A 19,552-nucleotide genomic window follows, 5' to 3' on the forward strand; every position below is an offset into this window, starting at 1 on the left:
AACTATCCCGCGTATTATTTACCCATAATTGTAAAACGAATAGGAATTTCCTCATGGGGAATAAGTACCCTTTTTGTGACATTTAAAAAATACCCTTTTTCTGACAACTTAGTACTGGTCATAAAAATGGGTATTTGGAACTCATTTAATGGGTACTTCAGAGTTAGCGTGAAACAAAATTCTACGCGCAATTTTGTAACATGTTCTGTCCAGCGTAGGTATAATACCAGGCTTCAAAGAAAGACCGCTCCACATCGTTCTTTTGCACGCCATCTAAGATGGTTCTACGATCTAAAATATGGCTTGCTGTTCAAACATTCGAAGTATTAGCAGGATTTTCATCGATTAATGGATCATGACACGTGACAGTAGAGAACACTGGTTTTATGAACCACTTTTGTATGCGACGTTTGGTGCGCACATTGGTCCAGTTTTAAAAAATCATGGCAAAAATTGCGCATTCTCAATATTTTACTATTTTTAGTCATTACAAGTGTTTTGGAACATGAATTAGGGTTGAAGACTCTATTTTTGGCATAGTCATATTTTTTTGGTTGTCATAGGACAAAATTTTAACAAAAACGCTGTTTTTCATACGTTTTTTTTGGTCTCAACTTTTTTGAACATTTATCGTTTAGGCAAACTAAAGCAAGAAGAATCTTCTTCAATCGATTCCATAGTCTTAAATGCGCGTTTGTGCAAGATATCTCCGCGGGGAGTGGCGGGGAGCGATTTGTATGATATAAAGAAGTTCTTCTTTAAATATTTGAAGAACCTACAACTATGGTAAGTGTACCAGTTATGGACATAATGGTTCCCTATTTCGCCAAACGCGTAATTTTATATTTTTCAAGTTTTTGATTATGCGATGTGTTTTGGTAGTATTAGTAAGATATCAATTATGTCTTCATGTTAAACTATTCGAAAAGATTCTAAATGTGAATATTTTTGAAATTTCACATGTGGCCAAATAGGGAACCACTATGGCCATAACTGGTACACTTTCCCTATGCGTATTAATTTAATAAGGTTAACGACACTTGCATAAAAATTTGTATCTGAAAATGTTGAATCTATGTGAGAATGAGTTATCGACTAGAAAAAAAATATGCTGGAATAAAAATTTGCACGGGTTCTGGTGAAAATTAATTAGTTGAATTTTGAAGCAAAAATTTAGGTTTTTGAAAATATGCAGCTGTTTAACGTCTGAACATGCAGAAAAACATGTTTATTTTTAACTTCTCGAACGTATTCTTAACTATCTGATATAGTAGATGAATGTTTGACTTAGTTTTTCAACTACAAACCTAGTTTGGAAATGGGGTTTTTGCCAGCTATTTGAAAATCTGGACCAATATGGTGCGAAGATAAGCCTTTTTTAATCGTAATTAAATCTGGAGTCCATATTAAAGACGACATCCTCTGATGATTCGCAGGATTGATCATATGTGCGAAATTCAGGTGTTCGCCATTGTGCTGTTTTCTCCTTCCGATCACCATACGTACTTCCGTTGAAATGCTCCCATTCTTATCCCATCTCGTCTAACGTTATTAGCCCTTTTCAGAATGCGTTGAACTTCTTGTAATATTTATTGGTTTTTATGAGAACCTTGCAGCTGTTCCATTTCTCTACACTCCACTTCTTCAAGACGGCAACTTACCCAATACGGCATAAATTTACAACTAGTAAACATCATCATTTTGCAATTACTTGAGCAAACTGCTAGTTGGGTTGAGATATGAAGGGTTTTGATATTTTTTTACAATCTGTAATTATGAAGCATGAAATGTAATTTAAGTAACTATTTTCAATGAAATAATTAGTCCATGTTTGCACTACAACAAAGCTGTAAGAAGTTAACAATTCAAACGACACACAAACTTGCTTCAATGCATTGTTAGATTTTAAATTCTTTGTAGATTCAAATGTTGAACAGCATAGTAATATATCTAACTCGTCAACTTGAAGCCAAATTTAACAAACATATACAAAACTTGATATATAATTAAAACCTTTTCACACACGCATCGCGATTCAGCCTCATTTGCAGCCAACACTCATGGTGTCCTCGCGAGTGCGAGATATTCATTTCGATGCTAGTAAATTTAATTGAATCGCCTGTTATGTGCGATCGTTGTTGCGACAGAGTTACACCCACCTGCGTTGTGCAGGCAATAAGTGTTATTCAAATGATCAGCTCCCGCGCATTTCGAGCGTATTGTCTACTGATTTAAGGTGAAAATGAACCGAAGCCACACCTCGAATTTCCAAGAGCATAAATCGAGAAAAGCAGACAATCATTCTAGCATCATCATTGATCCATTGGTCACTCGCTGGTGATGGCTATTCGATCAAGTTTTCAGCTTTAATGGTGGTTTGTGCTATGGAAGATTTGAGGTGTGGCTTTGATTCACCTTCACCTTAACATCACAACATGGAATTAACGAACAAGGCGGGGCACTAGTTGGAGGAGACACAACACAAAAGTCAACCGATTAAAACAACACGGAAACTCTGCAAGACGATCACTGATCACTCCATTGATTGGATCGCTTCGCGTTAAACTCGGTTGGAAGCTGAAGCTCGCAGATTAGCATCGCACACAGGGAAATCCGCCATTGCTTACACTGATTAGGGGTTCACGGAATTGTGAAACGGTGCACTCTTATTCGCCAGTCAGCAATCAAGATGGATAACTAGAACAGACTGCCAAATGACACGCGTGACGAGCTACCGCAAAGGAAACCAATTGGCAGTCAGCGGTAGCAGCAGAGAGCATAATTTGAATTGCAGCCAATTAATCAATTGCGCAGACACTGGCGCAATCGCGAAAACACGTGCGCACTCGCTGCGGGTTGTTGTTTTGTCGTCGTTTGTCGTTTTTATCGTAGCCTATAGGTAGGTGGGTAATTTGCTCGCAAGAATCGTCACCTAGTTGTGGGCCCTTGTCATCATCTCGTCGTTACTGGCAGTGGCATTCGTCCCAGAACTGGGTGATAATTGGCTGCTCGTTGGACAAGTAGGTACGGATAAGTAATTCGATAGAAATATGCAACCCTCTTTGGCGCTGCACTATGGGATGGCGCTCTTGGGATACGTCCGGCAAATTATCTTGGGTGATTTAGGGCTTTCGTTATGACGGTATTCAATTTGTTCCAGATAGTTTACAACTTATCCAGATCATTAGATAAAAGAATCCTAGCAAAACGTTTTCAACCTTTTTTACGTAAAAATATTCGATAAAAAATATGTGATCGTTCTATTTTCAAAAATCTTCATTCTCAAACTATTTTCTTCAAAAGATGCAACTGATATAGATAAGTTGAAAGTTATGTAGATCAAATTCAATGCTGCCAAAATTAAGCTCTGATTCAGCCAAGATAATTTGCTGAAGACATCAAACCTCTAGGAAGCATCTCCAGAGCGCTAGAGGTTTTGGCCAACCAAAGTTGGTTTCTGTTCCATAGTGCGTTATGGCAGAGCACTGTATTTAGCATTGCGCCAACCTATTCGGAACGATTACAAAATTGCGAAAAACAATGCCCGGCACGTCTTGTCACTCACCTCTCGTTGGAGTTTTCTCCTCTCGATCTTGAGATCGCTTTCGGCCTTTTCTGCCGCTTCGGACGTGCTCTTGTACCGTATCACTTGGGACTCGGACCGTGCTAGACTGGCCTGCAGGTTAGCGATTTCCTGTTCCGCTTTCGCGAGCTTATACTTGTAGTCGGTGATCAGCTTGTTGGCTTCTCCTGAAATTTTTAGGAAACTGTTAACTACTGTTCTTGACAAATGGGCCTCCAATACTGACTTTGTGCATCTTCATAATCGTCGTCATCCAGTGCCCCGTTGAAGGAACTATACTTTCTGCCTTTTGATTTGATGTCGTTCAGTTGCTGCTGTAACGTCTGAACTTCGTTTTGAAGTTCCTGTTTCTCTTCCGAGAACTTTTTGAGTCTTACATCTGGAAGAAAGAAAAATGATTGATTAGAATAACGTCGTAAATGTAAGACCCCCGACCCTTACCTAAGGAACCCTGTGCGGACTTTAGGAGTTGTGCATTCTCTGCTGTGACTAGAGCGCGCCGTGCATCACTACCGTCTTCGTTCTCGACCGTCACGATCACCAGGCCCTGCTCCTCGATCAGCGTATCCCGCTCGTTCAGCTGGCCCTGGACCAGCTTCAGTTCTTCGGACAACTTGTCGTTGGCCCGCTTTAAGGCATCGTGATCCCGGCATTTCTCCTTGAACTCTCGCTGCAGCTGGGCGTGCGATTCTTCCATCTCCTCCAGTTTGTCCTTCAACAGCTGGATCTGATAGTTCTGGGAGGCACGTTCGTTGTCCAGCTGGGCGTTGGCGACCATCGCCTTTCGGAACCGGTCCTCCACATCCTGAAAGTGAGGAACGAAATATTGAGTGTGTTAATGACTAGGTATATTATTTTCCAGTATTAAAATCGTATCAATGGAAGCAAACCGCGACCATTGCTTTTCAATATTCAGGGCTTTCCAGGAGACGTCGTTGCAACTTAGATCTATAATAAACAACGTTGTCCGATTTTGTAAAAAAAATGGACTTGTCCCTACCTCAATGTCTATCGTGATCTTATAATTAATCACCATTTCACTCAGTGCGCATCGTACCTTCGTGCTGAACGTACACGAATTCTCTCTGCTCTTGGAAGTTTTTATTTAAAAACTACCTAAAGCAATGAAACAGTACCTAATTTTCAGTGCTACAAAAACAGTACTTTTCAGTGCTAAAATTAAAAACGGTACTTTTCATTGCTACTAAAACAGTACTTTTCAGTACTATTTTTCTACTATTGATCCCTTTACGATCCTTGTTTGGACCCGTGCCTTCGATTTTTCGTTGGACCCGTTGGCGAAAGCTAGCGGTGATAATCCTTCTTGGACACCGTCTTGGGAAAAAAAAACCTCTTAGGAGGTCACGTCTTCTTTCGTTTATTCACTAAACATGGTTGCAAACAAGAGGAAGGGTAAATCTCTAAATTCACAACTTCCTTCCAAAAAAAGTGAGATTTAAAACTGTCACTAAACGTGGGGGCCCATATAGCCGTGACAGTAAACGCGCAGCTATCCAGCAAGACCAAGCTGAGGGTCGTGGATTCGAATCCCACCGGTCGAGGATCTTTTCGGGTTGGAAATTTCCTCGACTTCCCAGGGCATAAAGTATCATCGTACCTGCCACACGATATACGCATGCAAAAATGGTCATTGGCATAGTAAGCTCTCAGTTAATAACTGTGGAAGTGCTCACAAGAACACTAAGCTGAGAAGTAGGCTCTGTCCCAGTGGGGACGTGTAACGCCAGAAAGAAGAAGAAACGTGGCAAGAATGGAAGAAAGGACGTTTCTCCGGAATGCGAACTTTCTTCCAAGGGTGAAATGAATAATGTTGATAATTGCATCGAAAATAGCAGGTCAGTTGTTCCGAATTTGCGGAATTTAGGCAGGAGATCTTGAACTCCATCAGGGGAATCAAGGTCTCCTTCCAAATCGCAAAGAAAGGAGACTGTTGCGTTTTGCCGGGAACTCTTAAAGAGTGCGAACTTCTTCTCAAACATCTTGAAGAGAAGAAGCACATTTTTTTTACTTATGATACCACCAAATTTATATGCTCGAATTGCGGGGGCAATCATAAGTCCAATTTTTGGACTTGCCCTTCGCGCAAGAGAGTCGTTGAGGCTCGTGACAGGCAGATGAAAGATAATATCCGTTACGATAACGGTCGTTTCCGGAATTTTCCTGGTAGAGTTTCGAACAATGCTCATTTTTCAGTTAACAATCGCTTGATCAAGAATTATTATGATCATGCTCATTCACAAACTAATTTTAATCCGTCGGGTAACCGTTCGAATCTTTCAATTTCGAATGTACATATCTACCCACGGAAAATCTTTTGCTGATATTGTAGCAGGTAATTTGAGTTATTCGTACTATGAGTACCAATTCTACCCATTATTGTTTCAAATCAAATGGAAAAAACTCTGCCGCCACAGGTAACTCCTACTCCGCCTCTTCGTCTACCGAAAATTCTAAAGGAAAATCATCAAATGTACCCACTTTGAGTGATATGTCTGCCTCTGAATTTAATTTTCTAACTGAACAATTGAATCTAATGATTGATGCAATGTTCAAAGCCACCACTATGACTGAAGCAGTCCAAGTTGGTGTAAAATTTACTAATCAAATTGTTATTGGATTACGTTTTTCCAATGGATCCAAATAATAATTTAAATATTTTAAATTGGAATGTTCGTTCTCTGAACGGTAAAGAGGACGAGCTGTTCAATTTTCTTACAGCTAATAACGTGCATATAGCAGTTATTGCTGAAACGTATTTGAAACCTGGATCCGAACTCAAAAGAGATCCTAACTTTTTGTTTATCGTAATGATCGACTTGATGGGGCATGTGGGGGAGTTGCAATCATCATTCATAGGCGTATAAAACATCAACTGTTTCGTCATTTGAAACTAAAATTGTTGAAACTAGGGTGTTTCTGTTGAAACACAGCTTGGTAAATATATTTTCATAGCTGCCAATTTGCCTTTTCAATGCTCTGGACAGCAAGTTAATTTGCTCCAAACTGACTTGCAAAAATTGACTCACAATAAGTCAAATTATTTTGTCATTGGTGACTTTAATGCCAAACATCGATCATGGAATAATTCTCAAAGTAATTCCAACGGCAGAATTTTATTTGATGAGTGCTCTTCAGGATATTTCTCAATTCAATACCCTGATAGCCCTACATGTTTTCCTCTGCTAGAAATCCATCTACGATTGATTTGGTCTTAACCGACTCTAGTCATCTTTGTAGCCAATTATATACTCATGCAGATTTTGATTCTGATCATGTCCCTGTTACGTTTCAAATATCCCATGAAATATCCCAATCCTATCAGCTCCACTTTCAATTATTTTCGAGCCGACTGGAATATATGTGAAACATATATTGACTCCCCGAGTACCACACATGTTAAAATTGAGGCAGAATAACTCTTATATGACCAGATCTGGTCATATAAGAGTTATTCTGCCTCAATTATAACATGTGTGCTACTAGGGTCTAATCTTGATGTTAACATTTCTTTACAAACAAAACTTGATACTTGATACTACAAATCTTGAAACTATAACAAATTCCATTGTTGAAGCCAGGAGCATTGCAATTCCAAAATGTGAAGTAAAATTCGAATCTTTGATTATAGACGATAATCTTAAACTCTTCATCCGTCTTAAAAACGTGAGGAGAAGGCAATTTCAACACACTCGCGATCCTGCTATGAAAATTGTATGGCAGAATTTGCAGAAAGAAATCAAGAAACGTTTTTCTCAATTAAGAAACAAAAATTTTGAAAATAAAATTTTTCTCAATTGGACCCTGGCTCTAAGCCATTTTGGAAACTATCTAAAATTTTGAAAAAACCTCAGAAGCCAATATCGGCATTGAAAGAGGAGAACAAATTATTACAAATTAATTGCGAAAAAGCTCAAAAACTTGCTATGCAGCTTGAAAGCGCGCACAATTTCAATTTAGGACTTACTAGTCCAATTGAAAATCAAGTTACTCAGGACTTCGAAAATATTCTCAATCAAGAGAACGTTTTCGAAAATTCATGGGAGACTGATTTGGAAGAAGTGAGAACTATTATCAAAAAATTCAAAAATATGAAAGCTCCTGGCGATGATGGAATTTTCTACATCCTCATCAAGAAACTTTCAGAAAGTAGCTTGTCATTCTTAGTTGATATATTTAACAAATGTTTTCAATTAGCATATTTTCCTGACAAATGGAAAAAATGCTAAGATTGTACCAATTTTAAAACCAGACAATAATCCAGCAGAAGCTTCTAGCTATCGTCCAATCAGTTTGCTTTCCTCCATCAGTAAACTTTTTGAAAAGGTCATTTTGAACAGAATGATGGTCCACATCAACGAAAATTCAATTTTTGCCAATGAACAGTTCGGATTCCGCCATGGACATTCGACCACTCATCAACTCTTACCTGTAACAAATTTGATCCGTTCCAACAAATCTGAAGGCTACTCTACTGGTCTTGCTCTTCTAGACATAGAAAAAGCATTCGACAGTGTTTGGCATGAAGGTTTGATTGTAAAATTAAAGAACTTTAATTTTCCAACAAACATTGTTAGAATAGTTCAAAGTTGCCTGTCAAATCGTACACTTCAGGTTAATTATCAGAACTCCAGGTCTGAAAGACTTCCTGTAAGAGCTGATGTTCCTCAAGGCAGCATTTTGGGACCAATATTATACAATATTTTCACATCTGACTTACCTGAGTTACCTCAGGGATGTAAAAAATCCTTGTTTGCGGATGACACAGGCCGCTCCGCCAAAGGACGATGTTTGTGTGTCATCTGTAGTCGATTGCAAAAAAGCTTGGATATTTTTTCTTCATACTTGCAAAAATGGAAGATTTTTCCTAATGCTTCCAAAACTCAACTAATAATGTTTCCATATAAACCAAAAGCTCTTCATTTGAAACTTTCATATAGACATGTTGTCACGATGAGAGGGATTCCAATAAATTGGTCAGATGAAGTTTATTATCTAGGGCTCATGCTAGATAAGAATTTAACTTTCAAAAATCACACTGAGGGCATTCAAACCAAATGTAACAAATATGTAAAATGTCTCTATCCCCTTATTAATAGAAAATCAAAACTTTGTCTTAAGAACAAGGTTTCGATATTCAAACAAATTTTCAGACCTGCCATGTTGTATGCTGTACCAATATGCACTAGCTGTTGTAATACCAGGAAGAAAGCTTTGCTGATATTTCAAAATTAAAGTTTGAAAATGATTCTGAGGCTTCTTTTCTGGTATAGTACCAATGACTTACATACAATATCCAATGTTGAAACATTGGAACAAATGTCAAATAAAATAATTATAAATTTCAGGCAAAAATCGTTACAATCTTCTATTGCCGCGATTAATGCGTTATATATTTAGGTTAAGTTAGGTTAACAAAATTAAAAACGTGTTTTTTTTTTCTCTTATAAGCAGGTGAAATCAACTAACCTGTAAAAAATCTGAACTGCTACGTCAAAGGAAATGTAATATTTTGTTAACAAAATGTTAATAAAATCTTAAATTTGTTTTACCAAATTAGGATGAAAGTGTTGTCTAATAACACAGAACACCTAGATATAAGAAATGAATGTGATGTTTGGAATGATACTAATAAAGAAATTTGAAAAAAAATCCTGGTCTTAAAGAAAAAACGGCAAGGAAAAGGGTGCAGTCTATAAGCAACTGGCCCAAGAAGTACTTGGCGACGAGGTTGATGTAAGATCCCTTACTGTTGAAGCGACTCTCCAGTGTAAAAATCTGGATGAGGTCACCGATGCAGCGGAAGTCTCGGCTGCCCTTAAAAGAGCAGTGTGACATCGACGTAGCCAGTAAGGCCATCCACCTTAGAAAGGGCCCGCAGGGCACCCAAGTGGCGGCGATCAGGCTGCCGGTCGCAGAGGCCAACAAAGCGAAGAACTTGGACATACGCAAGGTAGGCTCGACCGCCGGCTGAACCTCCTGAAGTTTGCTTTAAGTGTTTCGGGATATGGCCCTTCCCGTGGAATTGCAATGGTCCTGACAGAAGTAAGATGTGCAGGCCATAGGGCAAGCAATTGTAAGCAAATCGCTAAGTGCCTAATATGTGTCGACAGAGCAGACAACGGACACTTAACGGGCGGACCCAAATGTCCGGGCACAAGCGGAGTATCAAAGCAGCCAAAACGGAAGTAACACAGTTAAATTTAAACCACTGTGATGCAGCCCAGCAGCTGGTTTGGCAGTCAGTCTCGGAAACCAAGGCTGACGTGGTGTTACTATCAGACCCATACCATATACCAGCCTACAACGGGAACTGGGAGGCGGATAGGTGTCAAAAGCTAGCAGCTATATGGACGACAGGACGATACCCAATCCAAGAAGTTGTCTGTAGCTCAAATGACGATTTTGCGATAGCAAAAATCAACGGTGTGTTCTATTGCAATTGTTACGCGCCCCCAAGGTGGTCGATTGAGGAATTTTCCCACATGGTCGACAGGATGATGGCTGAACTAGCTAATCGGCCGCCAGTAGTGATACCTGTCGTCTTTAACCCCTCTACCGGCAGCTTCATTTTTTACCGCAAGAAAAAAATTCAAATCGCGATAACTTTTCTGTGTCTCGGTATTTTTGCACCATTTTTTCACAAGTTCCCAAAAAACTCTTCTAGTTTAGGAATCTGTGTCGGTATTGATGATTGGTGATCTGGTTTGAAAGATATTCCAATATTCCTTGGGGGATCGACATTTTCCATACAAAATGTCTTAGGCGGCCATTTTGTTTTACGTCAACTTATCAAAAAAATTAAATGTGGGCTATATAATGCCATGTGATAAGGAGCTACTCTGAAAAAATCATACAAATTGTTAAAGTATTCTTTGAGATATCTGAAAATTACGAAATGAGGTTTTTTGTAGTTTTCAAGAACTTTATTTGGCTAGCGTGGTACTAGCAACATAAATGTTCATCAATCACAGACGGCTGAGCCAAATTGCTTCATTTTTTCACAACATACTTTAATCAATGGATTGTTCCGAAGAGTGGATATCCGAATTCGATAAAAATTCTGTAGCCTGAGGTTTATACGTAGGTTATGTTTATGCGTCGGTGTTCCAAGGAATTTCGTAATATCTCTGGAATCAGATGACCAATGATCAATGTTAATACAGATTCTTAAACTAGAAGAGTTTTTTGAGAATTTGTGAAAAAATGGTGCAAAAATACCGGAAAACAAAAAAAATATCGCGATTCGAAATTTGTTCTTGCGGTAAAAAATGAAGCTGCCGGTAGAGGGGTTAATGCATGGGCAGTAGGGCGATTCAAATTTCAAAAATGTTTGAAAATCCTATCTCCCATATGCTCCTTATCATCCTTACCATAAAAATAGTGCTCTGTGAAATTTTCAGCTTTCTAGGTGGTGATTTAAAGGTGGCCCAAAGGCAATCTAGGTTCATATGGAAATTACTATGGAGAGATTTTGAGAAATGTTCCAAACACGCTAGTACTGTAATGTAACTTATAATCCCATATTGAAAACTTGTTCTCCAAACCTTAATGTGGGCTATTGTTGAAGAAACAAATATCTTTTGAGCTATTTTTTTTGGGATTTTGGTACATGTTTGCAGGGTTATAATCCCATATTAAGCTAAATAATAGTAAACAAACTCATGAATATCTCTCCTTCTATCCGTCGGATTGTATTTCTCTCTTCAGCAAAGGTCTTTATTATGATTTGAAGAATGACTTTTTACTATGGGATAATAAGTTTGTACTTACATTACAGTACTACAGTGGTTGGAACATATCTCAAAATTTCTCCATAGTAATTTCTATATGAACCTACATTGTCTTTGGGCCACCTTTAAATCACCACCTAGAAAGCTAACAATTTCACAGATAACTATTTTTATTGTAAGGATGGTAAGTAACATATTGGAGATTGGATTCTTAGACATTTTTAAATTTTGAACCGCCCTAATGGGCAGGGGAGTGGGGTAGCCGCTGCACCAACCAAAGAGGCCAGCTATTGTTGGAATCCCTGGCCGCATTAAATGTAGAGCTGGCAAATGTGGGTACAATGAGTACCTTCCGCAGAAATGGTGCAGAATCGATTATCGACGTGACGTTTTGTAGTCCTAACATTTTAGGTACCATGAACTGGCGCGTTGATGACGGTTATACTCATAGCGATCATCAATCGATTCGCTATAGTATAATACCAGGCGGGCGGAAGGCAGCGCGATGTAACTCGACCCAAGCCCGAGGATGGAAAACAGTGCGCTTCGACGGTGAAGTATTCACTGAAGCCCTGAGGCGCAAACGGAACACTCTGGACCTAAACGGTGAAGAGCTAGTTGCTGTGAGCATGCGTGTGATGCTTCCATGCCGAGAAAAGCTCCTCCTAGAGAGAACAGGCCGCCGGTGTACTTGTGGTGCGAATCAATTGCAAATCTTCGAGCAATCTGTCTTCGGGCTAGACGAAGAATGCAACGCGCACGCACAGAAGCACAAAGAGAAGAACGCGGTGGAACATTCAGAGAGGTAAAGTTGGCTCTCGAAAAGGAAATCAAGGATCGAAAACGGGCATGCTTTGATAATCTATGCGAGAGTGCCAATTCGAGTCTATGGGGTGACGCCTACAGAGTGGTAATGGCTAAGACCAAAGGTGCCATAGCGCCCCAAGAGAAGTCGCCCGAGTTGCTACGATCGATAATCGATGTACTCTTCCCGCACCATCCCATAAGCCCATGACCCCCAGTAGACCTATCTGTTTACTAGATACGACTGGCAAGTTATTGGTGAGGTTGATTCTCAACAGGCTAGTACCGTATACGGAGAGTGCGGACGGCCTGTCCAACAACCAGTTTAGACAAAGACAAATTAAAGACCTCCATGTCCCTTGCAGTTGCCCAAAATTTTTTGACTCATGAGGTAATCTAGAATGCCGTGAAAAGTGTACTGCGATCTGTCAAACTTGGGTACCATTTGCACTACCGACTGACCAAATGCAGTACTAGAAGTGGTACCCAATATGAGCCCGAGTGGGAAGTACCTGGTTTAGATTTAGAAAAGGTAAATCTACTCTGGACGCCATCCAGTCGATTGTTCAGACAGCTGAGGTGGCGATCGAGCATAAAAGGAGCGGCATCTCACTCTTCACTCTGGATGTGAAGAATGCGTTCAACAGCGCAAGCTGGGAAACAATAGCACACGCACTTCACCGCCTCAAGGTACCGGTGCAGTTGTTTAAGCTTCTAGAAAGCTATTTTGATGGTAGGATTCTACTGTATGACACAGAGAAGGGGCAGAAAAGCGTTCGAATTACCGCGGGAGTACCTCAAGGTTCAAACCTGGGCCCGATGTTATGGAACGCGATGTACGATGACGTACTGAGGCTGCCCCTTCCGACGGGTGTTAAGATTGTTGGCTTCGCCGACGATATCACCCTAGTGGTCTATAGTGAATCGATGGAGGAAGTAGAGTTGACAGCAGCGCACTCTATTTCCATAGTTGAGGAATGGATGAAGTCTAGGAAACTAAGACTGGCCCGTCACAAGACTGAGGTGGTGGTGGTCAACAACCGCAAGTCCGAGCAACACGGGCGCTTATCTCGGTAGGTGATTGCACCAGAGAGTCCAAGCGATCCCTAAGGCATCTTGGGGTAATGATCGATGACAAGCTCAGCTTCGCTAGCCACGTTGAATATGCTTGTAAACGGGCATCTACGGCTATAGGGGCGCTAGCAAGTGCATACCGGACGGTATCTAAAGAGGCCGTGTGCATCATAGCTGGGATGACGCCCATCGGGCTCATCATCAAGGAAGATATTCAATGCTTCAACCAAAGGGGTACCACAGGAGTCCGCGACACGTGTAAAGAGGAAACGCTCAGAAGCTGGCAGCAGGAATGGGATAACTCCACTGAGGGTAGGTGGACCCATCGGCTAATACTAAATGTGTCAGATTGGTATGGTACAAACCATGGGGAAGTGAACTTCCACCTGACGCAGTTTCTGTCAGGACATGGTTGCTATAGACAGTACCTCGACAATATAATCCAGAGAATGTGTGCGAATGCCGAGTGCTGCAATGCAGTAACTACGGCTGTCACTCACATTATGCTAGAATTGCAGCGAATATGGCGCGCCGACCAAGACACAATGGTCGGAAAAAATGAAGTTTGGCCAAAACTAGTTTTATTGCCTTAATCGATGAAATATGTAAACCTTATATGTTATTTGGTGTTTTTATTGTTTCAGAAGGGGTTATTTACATATTACGTAACTTTTTTGAAAAAAGTTTTTTTTCATTAAAAATGTTATCGAACTGGGCTGAAAGCACATTTTTTGTTTGTATTTGACCGAGTTTGATCAAAATGTGCATAAACAGTGATGATATATATTTTAAATAATCTTTGTATGAAAAACATCTTCAAAATATATGGAAATATTGAATTATTCAAATAGCTCTAACTTGCAAATCAGCAAATATCTGCAAAAAATTTAAACGTTTTTTGTAAGATCTAAGGATGCATTTTGATGTGCAATATTCGAAATGGCGGCGACATGACGCGACAAGAGTTGTTTTTCATGTTAAACATCCTCAAAATTACTAAAGTGTAATATTGAATAGTATTAAAACTTCAACCAAATATTTTTTTTCATCCTCATGCTCGATAAAAGTGTTGAACCATAAGCTTTCAGATAGTGCGTAACATTGGGGAAATATTGTATTCCTAAATTATAAATTTTGTACTTTATTTTATTGTAACATTTTTCAATTTTTTGACTTCAGCCAGTTTGCCGTTATAAAAGTCATAGAAATTTAAATTTTAGGTCAATTTCAATCAAGGATCCTAATAATATAATACATGAGGTATATTTTAAAATGATAAAAATCATAAAAATCTCAAAAAAAGTTTTTGGCCGCCCCTTTATATGGAGCCCGACCATTGTGCAAGAGTTGGCTGCAGAGGATTAGCCCTACCGAGGCTGGTCCTTTGTAACATCGTTTAAGTCGGCTTCTTTTTACAAGAGGGAAATCTGCAAACAGATCCCCTGAGAAGGTAACTCAGGGAATGCGGGGATGACGCACCAACGATGACCCGCTAAAACCAGCCTATGCACTGTACTTGAGCAATTCTTTTAGAATTGCTCAAGTGGTGAACAGTGCATCGACATGACCCTTGGACTCAGACCCTTATCTCCCCGGAACCACCTTACGGTATTTCTTCGGGGAGGGACCAGTGCATATAGAACAACACGTGTAGCAGAAGTAGCCTAGGCAAAGTGCTGCTCCTAACCACTATGGGCGGTTTCCATACAGACTGGCGGCCAAAAATATTGTTTTCAGCTCATGTCGTATTTATGAGTTTTATGATACAAATTTGATGTTTTATTTTCAAAAACAAGTTTTCGAGACTAACTTTTGAATAGGGCCTATAGCGAAATATTAAACTTTGTTACTTATAATGCATATAAGCCATTTATGCGATTAACGTTGTGCAAACCATTATAAATATCAAAACTTACATAGAAATGATGATATGAATGATTTAGCGAAATTCAGTTATATTCTGAATTAGTTTTTAGCTGTTTTCAATAGAAAATGGTTAAAAATATTGGAAAAATTCAAAAAGCCTTAAATTAAAAAAGTGCAAATTTGTGCAGCTAAATTCTTCACGATCATTTAGTTTACATCTCTAAGTACCCTTGGAACTGAATTTAAGCCTGGGACAACTTGGGACAAAAAAGTACTCGATGTGTTAACTATAAGCTTATTCGATTTTTTAACCGCTTTATAAAGAAACATAATAAAAGCCACTATTTTGAAGCTTTTTTTATTTTTTTTTATTGTTTCTAGGAAGCCTTTTTTGTAAGCTTTCAAATGGTGTAAAAACATTTTACGTAAGTATTATAGAAAAAAAGTTATATTCATTTGAGTAAACCATAGTTTTTGTTAATAAAAACAAGTTTTTCTCTATAGGCTCAACTTTGGCACCTCATATCTGAGTGTGCAATGCAAATCATGCCCTAATATTTTAGGGATTTCTTAGCAGACATGTTTACAATGAAATGGCGAACAAGAATTGAAATTTGGGGCACATCACTTTTTTGATTATTGGCCACCTGATAAGCCATAGTGCTAACCTAGCCTAGCGTTTAAGTCAGCTAGGAGAAGCAGTTTGCCTTAGCTACTTCTGCTACAAGTGTTAAGTGCTATATGCACTGGCCCCTCTCCGGAGAAATACCGTAAGGTGGTTCCGGGGAGATAAGGGTCTGAGGCCAAGGGTAATGTCTGCGCAGTCTGTACACGCTAAATTTGCTTCGCTCTAAAATGAGTGCCGAGTACACACAATCGGCCTCTCTTCATGCAGCACAGATTCTGTGCAAAGAGGGCTGTACCGTGATGCATCATTATCCGGACACTTAAGCAACCCCGAAAAACCAAACGCTATTTTAAATATGTTTCTGCTACATTTAGTACTAGTGTTATTGTTATTCACATAGGTACAAGGCTAAACTTTGTATCATGGACCAAAAATATAGTTAAAAATACAAATATAACATGTAAAACGTTAAATTACTGAAGCATGTCGTGTTCTTAAATCCGGACACATGCACCAAAATGCCGGACGTCTTTGAATCGAAATCCGGACAGTAGCGTTTGGGAAGATAAAACATATGAAAAACTAATAAAAGACATATAACTCAAACCTAAAATCTTCAATACAATAGAATTGGATGCATTCATATGCTTAAAAATGTATGGAAGGCCAAAACTTTGAGGAAAATTACTATAGTTTTACCTGCACCCCGTGCCAACAGCCTGCAGTTTGGGTTCACTGAAATGATCCTCAATATTAATACTTTTCTTGCGTATTCCATTATCTGGTAGCTTGTTACACTTTTTGTTATGTTATTGTACAGTTTTGCACCAATTCACATTATAGTATTTTCCAAAAGCTCAATAAATATAAGGTTTTTCGATGCGTCCGGATTAATGATCACTAGGCTATAAATCCGGACAGCGTTCGAGGCAGCCTAGTTTCACACCGTACATACTTATTTGCACAAGTTTTCCCACTCTTTCGTGCACTACACTTCAACACTTTTATTCCGAACACTTTTCAGAGACGTACAATATTATAATTGCATGATTGAGTAGCTTCATCGCAAGTCGAAAGTAGCTGACGTTCTTGTCGAAAACTTCACTATTGGATTTGGTGCTTTGGAGGAACGACATTCAACTGGTGCGGCCTCTTTGTTTTTATTTTTAATATTTTATTGCAAAGGATTACTAGATGAAACTATGAGTTAAAATGAAGAGTAATATTGAAAGCTATGAATATAAATTACAAACCTACATTTATTGTTCAATTTTATATTTAATTTGCTAAATACTATCAGAGTGTCCGTATATTGGTACCGTCCGGATTTTGATTCACCACGGTACACAGTTTTGTGCAAATGGTGGTAAACATACCGAATGAGTGAATTGTGCACAGAGGAGAAACGCTTGGAATGCGGAATTCGCTTCCATTTTTGTTTTGCTTCTGAAAACATTGAAAAAACTTTTGAATTTTAAAGTTTTCACAGATTTTTTTCATTCGAATAACCGAAGCGGAAGCAAATAGGGAAAAAAACTTCCGCATTTGCGACCATCTTCCGGCTTTTCACTAAAAAAATCCCAGAAAATTCCCCATCTTACCAACGGCCAACTGTTTGCTGCCGCGCGGGAGATGATTGACAGTTCCGTTTCCATCGATCCCCGCACAGCCGAAGGCCAATACGTCGGCTACCCACAGAATGAGTGCGACCTACACAGAATTTTCACTCAGTTAGCCAGTTCTGCATTGGTTGCCTCATGCTGACTCATAATATCAGATCAAGATGAGCAAAACAAAGCCTGCTTGTAATTTGTCACCCTCCAGGGGCACAAACGCACAGCGCCCTTTTCACTGACAAAAATATTCGAAATCCGTTAAGTATTCGATTTGAGTATTGATTTAAGCGGTGCGAGTTTTAGTTTATTCTTCCACTCAGGCCTATACGAGTTAAAAACATTATTGTGATGAAATTTTACTTTCATTTCAACAAAAATACTGGCTTTATTGAAAATTTGAAAAAAAAATCCGGGATTTCCCGGGACAAGCATCAAGTTTTGTCCCGAATCCCGGGGCAAGCAAAATGGCCGGGAAATGGACGCTCTACTATCTGCTATCCATAACTGTGAGGCGACTGTACGCAGGGAATGTCTGAAAACTCAGTGCAGTGCCAAAAACATGCGTGCCACTCAGAAATTGATTGTGCGTCTCCCATTCTTTGCGAGTAAACTCAAAACAAGGCGCAGGAGACAATTTGTTTTTGTGCGAGACAAAGCAAAGCACAATCTCTACTCTTTCAGTCTCTTTCGTGAAAGCACAAAATCCACTCTAGAATATTTTCAACAAAGTATGATTTGAAAGCGGAGAAGCTTAACCCGTTAACGCCCAAGGTATCTCACAATTGGAATTCAGCTCCGTTTTTGTTATTCATAGTCGTATTCCCATAAATTAAACCTTAATTCACCAAAAAAATTCAAGTCTATGGTGGGGATCCAAAAAAATTCTTGAAAGTGTGTCGTCCATATCTAGCTGTTCTATAAGTTTATTTTCGAGATGAATCAAATATATTTTCATGCAGTTCGACCCATTACAATGTAAACAAGTTGGAAAAAACTGCTGGTGAGGGGTAATTCATAAATTACGTCACGTACAGAAGAGGAAGGAGGTGGTTACAATGAAACGTGACTACCCGTATAAAAAATGGAATCCATACGAAAAGTGTGAAACAGAGGAAAATTGAGGAGGATGAATATGGCAAAACATTGCGTGGCGTAATTTATGGACGTACCTTGATAAAGAAATTGCACCATAAAGAATAAAAATTTCAGAGGCGAAAGGTTCATGCCAGAACTAAATCATTTAGTGACTTCAATTCAATTTCTGCTCTACCACGTAAGAAAGATACAGACATACATACATTTCCATACATGTACATGTACAATTATGCACACTTAAACCATTTATACCAAAAACAAAATAAAATCTTACATCAAATATTTTGATTTAGAAAAAAAACCTACAGATGTTTCAGAATAGTCTTTAAAAAGATTATATAAAACTTGCCAGCTGATAATGGAAACATAACTATCAAAATATTTTTTTCTGGGTCAAGTTATAAGTATACAATGTGACTCGGATCTGACAGTGATTGAAATATATATATTTGGCAATATCCGAATTTCGTTAGTGCTGATCAAAAGTTAGTTCTTCAGTCAAATATTGGACTCCAACTATTACATGGTTTACAGATGTGAATACTTGAAGCCAACATTATTCGGCTATAACGTTGAAGTTACTGCATCACTGATGCATATATTCACATATTTACCGATGGAACCGAATCCACGCGGTCCAAGATTTTTGACACTAGAGCTGGCCAGAATACCTGGGGAGCATACTGAAGCGTGCCCGCTCAAATGTCACAGTTCTTGGTCTTAGTGAGTTCAGCAAGGAAAGCTCTTCACTGCTACCTCAACGCGTTGCTGGTTCAAAAAAGTAAACAACCATACAAAACTACGATCAAACAATGGTGAAGGCGTAATAAATTTTCTCGAAAACATTCATTTTGGGAATTAAATAGAATTTTCTGATTAAATTGGCAACAACGCACTGCAGTAGCTCGTAGTAAATAACTGCTTGTAAACAATATCTTTCAAGCGCATTTATTACCTGTAATTTTGCGAAAAATAATTTTTACTTTTCCACGTTTAAGTCATAAAACTGATTCTGGCCTTAGGTTGGCGGTTATTCAATTTTACTCTCATTTGACAGCCGCCCTTCACCCTTGGAGTTCAGTTCATGGATGGATAAGTCAATTTGTCGTTTTTTTCGTTCAATACTCCCTTCAAA

General features: G+C 39.0%; 1 protein-coding gene across 7 annotated transcripts in view; it reads right to left on the minus strand.

Moving 5' to 3' along the window:
- The window catches only part of LOC5580055 (leucine-rich repeat flightless-interacting protein 2), a 157,114-nt gene that overhangs the window by 10,364 nt on the left and 127,198 nt on the right, over positions 1–19,552 (minus strand). For 6 of the 7 annotated variants that reach the window (XM_021844045.1, XM_021844041.1, XM_021844031.1 and 3 more), the window contains 3 exons: positions 4,025–4,388; positions 3,810–3,962; positions 3,566–3,750 (listed from right to left, as the gene is read on the minus strand). In XM_021844045.1, coding sequence (XP_021699737.1) covers positions 3,566–3,750; positions 3,810–3,962; positions 4,025–4,388 — 702 coding nt within the window. Of the gene's footprint in view, positions 1–2,627; positions 3,006–3,565; positions 3,751–3,809; positions 3,963–4,024; positions 4,389–19,552 lie in introns of all 7 variants that reach the window. The other variant, XR_002500324.1, reaches the window with a different exon arrangement.

Source organism: Aedes aegypti, chromosome 1, assembly GCF_002204515.2.
Source record: "Aedes aegypti strain LVP_AGWG chromosome 1, AaegL5.0 Primary Assembly, whole genome shotgun sequence".
Taxonomy (NCBI): Eukaryota; Metazoa; Arthropoda; class Insecta; order Diptera; family Culicidae; genus Aedes; species Aedes aegypti.